The following is a 9,317-nucleotide window of genomic DNA, read 5'->3' as shown; positions in this document are numbered from 1 at the left end:
TGATTTTTTGATTTATGGTAGAGATGAGGTCTCTCCTGCCCAGGCGGGTCTTGAACCCACGGGCTCAGGCAATCCACTCACCTCAGCCTCCCAAAGGTACAGGATTACAGGCTGAGTCACCGAGCCCGTCATTAGTCACCCATTCTAGTGGGGCCCATAAGCTTGACATTGAAGCACTCCCTCTGAGGAAGAATAAAGATGCTTCTCTAATTAACAAGATTTCCTCTTCCGGGTAATTAAAACAGTCACAGGAGTCTACTTTACTCTTCTTCCTGCTCCTCCCTTAAATGCTTACAGCAGTATCTCACCTTCCCAGGATCATCCCGAGGTCTAGGCACCTTCCGAAAACACTTGTTGAGAGAAAGGTTGTGCCGAATCGAATTCTGGGGATGCAGAAAGGCAAGTTAGATCTGAGCATCGTGCAGAACAGAAAATTTTCCAACAGTACACAAAGGGACACAAAAGAACATAAAACACAAAAAAGTCCAAGTATCAGGGCAAACTTAGCACCTCAACTATACGGATCTTGGGACTTACACACCAAGCAGCAGCAAAAGCAATGAGATAAAAATGTAGAAATCAAGTCGATGGGAGGTAATGGTGATCAATTTGATTACCAGGTGTTTCTGAAAAGCTCATTATATAATTTTTCAGCCTTCCCACTCAACTGACAACAGATACATGAATGCCTCAAAAATCACATCTGCCCAGTTCCCCAATCCACCCTCTTGACGGCAAAAGAACAATGTTTTAAACTGTTTATATAAATTAAAACATAGTATCAACTATGAGGGAAACAGAGGCACAGATCACCTTCATTTTCTCAATAACCCATAGAATGGTCACATTTGGAGGAAAGAAATATTGTGTAAGTGTGCCGGATGGGGTGAGACTTGCAGTAGCCAGCAGCCACATATTTACAAAGGGAAAACGGAATGCTTTCAATACTCTCCAGCTTCTCATATGCTCTGCAGGCCAACAGTGATTTACAGCCTGAGAGAACTACACTAAATTCCCATTCCTACTCGACCTTGGTTACTGCCACTGCTCCCAAATACTGAGAACGTCAGCCTGCCATCTCTAGCCAAACAACTTAACCTCTCATTACTCGCTGGGTGGACCCGCTGTTGGTAAAGGACTCATTAAATTATTTTCTTGGAGCCGGGCTAGGTGGCTCAGTCTGTCATCCCGCGCCTTGGGAGGCTGAGGTGAGTGGATTGCCTGAGCCCACAGGTTCGAGACCCACCCGGGCAACTTGGCGAGACCTCATCTCTACAATAAGTCAAAAAATTAACCGGGCATGGTAGTGCGTGCCTGTAGTTCCAGCTACTTGGAAGGCTGAGGCGGAAGGATCGCCAGAGCCCAGCAGGTCGAGGCTGCGGTAGCCGAGAGCATGCCACTGCCCTCCAGCCTGGGCGACAGAGTGAGACTCCAACTCAAAAAAAAAAAAATTATTTTCTTGGAAAACAGTTTCCCAAAAGATGATGATTGTACGGAACAAAGCTATGGAAATCTGATAAGACTTCTACCTCTAGGCAGCAGGGAGGAATGCCAGGCCTTGCACAGGGACTTCCGTGCTGTGGAGTGGCAATAAATATTTGCAAAATGAGGAATTAGAAGGTACGGGGGTCGGATGAGCAACAATGTCCCGCCATCCCCACAACGAGGCTTAATGACTGGGCATCAACTGGAGCGTCCCTAATAAACCTTATAAAAGTTGTTCAACTCTGGCAAAAAGCAGGGGGTGGAAGACACGAGATCTTAAGTTCACACATCTCTGAGACAAGCCAGAGTGAACTGGACAGGGTGTTTTCTCTTTTATTTTATACTATTGTTTTGTAGAGACGAGGTCTTCCTATGTTGCCCAAGCTGGTCTTGAACTCCTGGGCTCAAGAAATCCTCCCGCCCTGCTTTCCAAGGTGCTAGGATTATAGGCGTGAGCCACCATGCCTGGCCAACCGAACAGATTCTAGGAAGAAACAAAAGTAGAGAAAAAGGTTGCCAAAAGCTAGAGATAAGCCCAGATTACAGAAGTGGTCCCACCTTCCAACCGATGCCAGCGTTCTTGTAATAGGGGAAGTTATCGCAGATCCAACGGTAAATCTCACTGAGGGTCATCTTCTTGGCTGGGGAGGAGTTGATGGCATAGGTGATAAGCGTGGCATAGCTGTACCGGGGTTTGCCGTCCTGGTGGACTGCTGCCTCGTCTTTGCTTAGGGTGGCATTGGGATCTGTGGGGGAGCCTGGTGAGCACTTGCGGCTGCCCCCGGGAGGCCCGGCTTGGGAGGCACTCCCAAGCTTCTCGATGGTAGCACGGAGGGTCAGCTGAGGGAGCCAGTCTATGGAGGTGAGGCTGCTCTCCAGGTCAGATGCCATGGTACTCCTGGGCTCTGTAGAGAAGAGGACGGGGGGAAAGGAAAACACTGGGGGCAAGTGATACTCAAATCCTAGCATTTAATGGAAATAGAGTTTCTTCCCACTGTAATTCCCACAGGAGACCCGGGGGATGGCTTCAACCAGGTGTTCCCAGAACCCCCAAGCGGACATATCATCATCCATCGTGATGAAGGACTACTTATCCCGCTTCTTGTTTTTTTTTTGAGTCAGGGTCTTACTCTGTCACCCAAGCTGGAGTGCAGCGGCACAATCATAGCTCACCGCAGCCGCGACCTCCTAGGCTCAGGCAATCCTTCCACCTCAGCCTCCCACATAGCTGGAACTACAGGTGCATGCTACTGTGCCTGGCTAATTTTTTTACTTTTTGTAGAGACAAGGTCTTGCTCCATTGCCAAGGCTGTACTGACCCTATTTCTTAATGGGCAGCATGGCCAAGAGGCCTTTCTCTTTATGTAGGACGAGAAGATATCAAACTTTACACCAAATTGAGCTATTTCTTCAATTCACCTTACTTAAAGCCCTGCCACGTTTTCAAAACTATGTAGGAATAAGTTTTTTAAAAAAAAACCCTTCCTCTTACATAGTAGGCAAAATTAGCCAAAGTCCGTTCTCCAACCATACGACATGTGTTATATTTACACACAACATCCACAGAGAGATGACACGAACATACATGTTAAGAAAAACAGTCTGCGTAAACACAAACACACACCAACAGTGCACACGCTGTCACTTCTAAAGTTGCTTCATCTGAGATCTATTATGAGCACTTGCCCTTTCCAGCCCACACACATGTGCACGTGAGGCCTATTAGATATATCCCAAGTATAAATTATGTATGACAGCCAGCACAGGACAGACACAAGACAGACACATCAACCGTGGCGCACACCCACGGAGCCCACGATTCCACGCACGGCCTACGTTACCAACAGAGCACAAAGTCACACACAGAGGTAACAGATCTGGCACACAGCTGCCCTCACACCTTTAAAGCTCCCCCTGGCCTGCTCCTGCCCACAGACACCAGCACCAGGAAGGAGTCATCCGCAAGGACCTCCCACCTCTCAGCCTGCTGCGCTGCTCTGAGCCAGGGAGACACCCAGCTGTGTGCGGGCTGGTAACAATCAGATAGCCTGGCTAAAAATAGCCACTCTGGGGCTAAGAGCTGGCTCCCCTTCGCCGCCGCCTCCTCCCTCCCTCCTTCCCAGTCAGGCACGCACACTTGCTGCACCTCCATGCAAACTCCTGGGGCTGCCAGCCCGCCCACGCCTGATGTCTGCCCGCCCTGCTGCCACCCACACTGCCTGGGCGCTCTTGCCAGCACAGAGGTATAGCTAGAGTGACGTCTTGGCGGGGGAAGGTGGAGAGCGACGGGGTGCTATCTGTACTGCAGGGTCTAGAGAAGCTGGCAGGAGCCACTAAGTAGCCATTTGGCACTCCCCGAGAGCTGATGCCAGCAACCCCCCCAGCGCCGGCTGCCAAACAGGTTTGTGCCTGCACAGCCGCTGGATGCCAGCTAGCATTTCTTCCTCGGCCCTACCAGGGCAGGTATCTGGAGAAGCCAGGCCTAGATTGCCTCGAGTTCAGCATCCTGGACAGACACATGTTGGAACTGCTCTCTAAATCCACAGCCAGAGGTATACCCAAGTCCGCACAGAACTGCACGCTTTGCAGCTCAAAGCTCAGCCCCAGTTAGGACCGTGTCTCCCTCTCTCCTGACCCCAACACACCTGCAGGCTCTTCGCTTTCTCTTCCAGCCTAGGCAGTGATTCCCGCATTCTCACTCCCTCCCCTCCCCCCACCAGGGTCCCACCCACACAATCTGCAGGTACACACAGGTACGCAGCCAGGTGCTCCTAACCAACACTCACTCCACAAGGCCGAAGGAAACACCTTAGTGCCTCGGGGGCCTGAACCGCAGGAGACCCAATTGCAACCCAAGGATTGTATGACAGAAGAAAAAAAAGACAGGGGTGGAGGGGCCCATGTGTAAAACAGCACCCAGAAAGGTTTCCCCTTTATCCTTCGCTTCTTTTTTTCTTTTTTTGATTTGGAGTCTCACTGTCGCCCAGACTGGAGTGCAGTGGCCGCTCCCGGCCACCGCAGCCTCGACCTGCGGGGCTCCAGCGATCCTTCCGCCTCAGCCTTCCAAAGGAGCTGGAACTACTGGCGCGCGCTACCACGCCCGGCTACTTTTTGACTTATTGTAGAGATGAGGTCTCGCCAACTTGCCCAGGCGGGTCTCGAACCCACGCGGGCTCAGGCAATCCACTCACCTCAGCCTCCCAAGGCATGGGATTACAGGCTGAGCCACTGAACCCGGCTATCCTTCGCTTCTTTGCCCACTTTTTCATCCCACCACTCGCTTGCCCTAAACCACGGAAACTTGGAAACTAATAGGGACACTGAATCATTCCAGGAGCCTCACACCTTCCAGCACGACTAAGTCAAAACCCCAGCCTCTGGGCCAGAACAGGGTGCTGTGGCAGGATCATCGTCCCACAGCTGGGTTCTCCCGGCTGAACAGCAGCATGGTTTTCAATGACCAGGGTTCTCCTGGGCCCTCCCCAGACGGGGAGGCATGTAAAGAAGTTCTGCCCCGCCCCCCCCATAATCTCCTGCTGAAGATCCCGAGGACGTCTCATCCGGAGAGCCCTGAGAGCACTGAGGCCTTCCGTGGATCTTCCAACTGAAACAACACTCCCAGCATTGGCCAGAGGCGCGAGAGCAGATTGAAGGTGTTCAGAGGCTTACAAAACCCACTTGGCACCTGCCAATCACGGTGAATTCCCGAAAGGGAACACTCTCAGCCTTTTGCAAGTTGTCCTAGGCCTGTCGCTACCCTTACCCCGGCACCAGGTTAGGACACGGAGGTTAAATTTAACTTTTCTCCAGCACCCTCTTGGTCAGCTCTCCAGACACAGTCCCGGGACTCAAAACATATTCCAGCCTTACCGGGACAAGAAGCCTGCAGCGTCGTCGGATCCTTGCAACCTTTCAGCACCATCTCCTTTGACCCACCCCACTTCCTTCCCGCTTCACTTCCCCATTCGTGAAGGGCGGCCCAGTGCGTAGAACCTCCGAGGCTGACGTTCCTGGGTTCTATTCCCAATCCTGACACTGACTCACCGAGTGTCCCTAGCTATCCTCTGCTCCCTGAGGAAGTACTGATGCCTCAGTTTCCCCCCTCCAATGAAACGGATGAACTCATAAAGCCTGCCAAAGCTTCATCCCTGGAGGGCAGTGAATGAAGCTTAATGAACTCGTGGCTGCTACACATTCCACACGCCCCAAAATAAAGGCACGAGGCTAATGTTCAGGGCTATTCTTAGAAAAGCAAACAAGAGGTACTTCCACGTCTCAGTCTAACCAACCTAGTTACCCAGACCTCTCTATCCGGGTGGGCCTCGTGCCACTCCATTTGGGCAGAACCTGAGTCAGGCCGCATTCTTCTCTGCGCACTGGAAGACTGAAAGGAAATACCCACAGAAAACCGGGAAAGGCGGCCAAAGGGCAGGCTCCATCACATCCACAGGACATCTAAGGAAGATTACAGTACTGGAACGCGGCAGAGAAAAACAGACGGAAAGACATTCTGACGGAGCAAAAGACCCATCCTGGATGAAACGAGGAAGGTCCAAAGTCAGAGGCGCCATTTTCTTCCCATTTTCTCTGAAAGGCCAGTTACTGTTTTCTCCACGGTATACGGTCAACATCAGGTATGAAGGAGTGATAGCTTCCTGCCCTGGACGGAATGATGCCAGAACTAAGAGGGCTGCAGCCGGCTGTATGTACCGCATGAGTCAGGTCGCCTGCATTTCAATCCTGGCCTCACTATCTGCTGGCTGCACAACCCCAGGCAAGATATTTAACCTCTCCGAGTCTTACTTTCTTTATCTGTAAAATAAAGATGCTACCTGTACCCACAGAGGGTTGTTGTGAGGACTACCTTGACCTAATATCCTTTTTTTTTCTGAGTCGGAGTCTTACTGTCACCCAGGCTGGAGTGCAGTGGCACATTCACGGTCACCGCAACCTCAACCTGCTAGGTTCAGGCGATTCTTCCGTCTCAGCCTTCCGAGTAGCTAGAACAACAGGCACATGCCACTATGCCCGGCTTATTGTTTTACTTATTGTAGAGAAGAGGTCTCGCCAAGTTGCCCAGGCTGTTCTCGAATCCCTAAGCTCAGGCAATCCTTTCACCTCTGCCTCTCAAAGTGCTGGGACTACAGGTGTGAGCCTCCATGCCTGGCCTATATTTTTAAAGCACTTAGTAAGTGCTATGTAAGTGTATCTTTTTTTTTTTTTGGATGAGGAACAAAGAGAATATTAGAAACGAACACTTAGAAAACTGACAACTGAAAGCATTTTGGGAGGCTGAGGCAGGAGGACTGCTTGAGCCCAGGAGTTTAAGACCATCCTAGGCAACACAGCAAGACCTCATCGCTACAAAAAATTTTTAATTTTTTTAAATTAGCAGGGCATGGTGGCACGTGCCTATAGTTCCAGCTATTCGGGAAGCTGAGGTGGGAAGACCCCCGGATCCCAGGAGTTCAACGCTGTGGTGAGCCATGATTGTGCCACTACACTCTAGCCTGGGTGACAGAGTGAGACCTCCCCAGCCAAAAAAAGAAAGAGAGAGGGAGAGAAAAGAAAAAGAAAACTGACAGACCATGGGGGTAACAGTGGAAGCAGCAAGTCTGCAATGGTTAGTGTTGCAAAGCCCGTACTGAGTAGGCAATGGTTTTCAGGATGTCAGGTTCGCAAACTTTTCCTTTGGAGATAATATCGCCTCAGTGACTGACTAATGCTAAGATTGGGAAAACTCCAAGAACAAAGGAATGGGGAAATAGCATCTCTTATCTTTCAGGAGAACTAGGTATAGTCATAAGACATAGCTTGGAAAACAGCACTCACTCTCTAAATACAATGACTCCAACCCACTAGCCACCTGCTTCTAACTGATACACAAAGGCAAAGAGATTTAGGGAAACTCAGAGCAAGCGGGGCCAGTTAAACAGAGCACCAGTGGAACACCTGGAGGGACTGTGATCTAGCTTACCCCGAGTCATTCCAGAAGGTGCTCGCCAGCATCTGGTGGAGTACTTTGTAAGAACTGGGCTACTGTTACAGCAAGTCATCTCTTTTTGAAAAGGTGGAGGAGGGAGTTCTGGAGTTAGGAGCCATGGCCTCTCATCCTTTGAGATTAGAGGTATCAGACACGAAGCTCTCTTACTAGTCCTAGAATAAGTGGTCCCAGCCCAAGATTGGGCTGCCCTGCTACTCAAGATGACTGTCACACAGACAGTTATGAGCGCTCCCACTGGTGGGGGGGAGGACAAGCCCTCCTCCCAACTGGACATCCTTACCACCACCCTCTCCAGGTCTTTGCACGGGGGTACCTGCTCCTAGAAGCCTGCCAGAAACAGACAATTTTAGGTAACTGGAGTATAGTCTGGAAAGCACACATAGGCACCTGCCTCCACACACAAACCCACGCAAAACACAGAAGGAGACAGAGCCACACCCACCTGACTTAAGACACATACGCACTTTGTCCTACAGCCCAGCCACACAAACCTGTTTCCAGGACCAAGGGGATGGGACTGAGGAACCTAGGCGGCCCACCATGCGAGAGGGCCCACATGAAAGCCCAAGTGGGAGGAAGCAGACACCCAGCTGGTGACCTCAGGTTGGATGGCAAAGTTCTACTGAAAAGCTCTCCTTCTAGCCTTCGCTAGAAGGATTTCCTGGCCCCTTTCTCCTGCTTTTTCTGAAGATTCTGGACTTTGATGATTCTCGATCTTAAGGAGGAAAAACGTGAACACAAGGTTCCAGGGACCCAGAACTGAACAAGAAACGGGAAGGGAGAAGATGAGACTCTTAGGTACTTTTCTGGAAGGAAACTCTAATGTACTCCTCAGAGGTCAAATCTCCCCAGTGGTCAACCTATTTAGACGGATGACTGGATGGAAGCAGAGCGGCAATCCTCCTCTCCATCAGGATCTGATTTTTCCTGAGGAACTGTCAGCGAAGGACAGGAGTCGCGCGGGAGTGTGGGGCCATGGTACAGGGCCGGCACCGAGGAAGAACTGCAGCGCTGGAGCTGGCATTCCCCTGCAAACTTTCTTCTCGCCTCAGGACATGTGGGATTCCCATTTCCCTCTGGATTTTATGGGTAGAGGCACACATCCAGCCAGGAATGGGAATGTCAGGAGCAGAGGCCTCTTGGTATGAGATAGAGTAAGTGGGAACAGACTGCTTTTCTTGTCAAGGGAGCAGTGGGCTGGAGAGAACACCTCTGGCGAGACGCTAAGCTGACTCTGGCATGTCCTAGCCCAGGCCAGGCCATAAGGGGCCCCCGTGATTTCGGTAAGGGCCCGCTCCCCAGGTGGAAAGGCCCAAGGACGGAGGCCGGTATGGGAGTCTGGTTGGGCTGTGTCCATCATGACCACCCGGTATCCACAGAGCTCTGAAAATGCTGCCGTTTTCGGATACCCCTTTGTCCTCAGCATGGGAACATTCCCTTTCCTAGGGACCTCACATGAATCCCGTCTCTTTAGACCCCAAACACTAAGAAACCCTATTTCTCGGGACCTCTGCAGAAAGATGTGGGTTTGAATCCAGGAGCCTCCCCCGAACACATTTTCCCAGAGAATCCTACGGTGGCACCCTGCCCTCCCCAGTCATGAGATCCAAGACCACCACGTCCGCCCCCTCCATCCACCAGTGCCTAGAGACAGAGAGGGATGAAAGGAAGCACTAACCTGTCTCCAGGGCTCCCCCGGCGAAGGGAGGGAGCCACCTGGTACTGGAGCTTGGGGTTGGAGGGATTCCCCTCTTCAGAGGCAGATGGCGGGCCTCATCCTCAGTGGCTCTTCCGGTACTGGGCTGAGCCTCCCAGGCTCGGGAAGGGA

At 51.4% G+C, this 9,317-nt stretch overlaps 1 protein-coding gene across 1 annotated transcript in view; it reads right to left on the bottom strand.

Annotated features, from left to right (window-relative positions):
• FOXJ2 (forkhead box J2) overlaps nucleotides 1-9,310 on the bottom strand; it is a 22,449-nt gene extending 13,139 nt beyond the window's left edge. Inside the window, exons 1-3 of the mRNA XM_008071057.1 lie at nucleotides 9,168-9,310; nucleotides 2,044-2,390; nucleotides 309-383 (exon numbers count right to left, since the gene is read on the bottom strand). Coding sequence (XP_008069248.1) covers nucleotides 309-383; nucleotides 2,044-2,376 — 408 coding nt within the window. The 5' untranslated portion in view covers nucleotides 2,377-2,390; nucleotides 9,168-9,310. The remainder of the gene's footprint in view (nucleotides 1-308; nucleotides 384-2,043; nucleotides 2,391-9,167) is intronic.
• Between the last annotated feature and the right edge of the window lie 7 nt (nucleotides 9,311-9,317).

The sequence above is a fragment of the Carlito syrichta genome, unplaced genomic scaffold (assembly GCF_000164805.1).
Source record: "Carlito syrichta isolate Samal-C Ts95f unplaced genomic scaffold, Tarsius_syrichta-2.0.1 Scaffold314107, whole genome shotgun sequence".
Taxonomy (NCBI): domain Eukaryota; kingdom Metazoa; phylum Chordata; class Mammalia; order Primates; family Tarsiidae; genus Carlito; species Carlito syrichta.
This window is presented reverse-complemented; position numbering and strand designations above follow the sequence as displayed.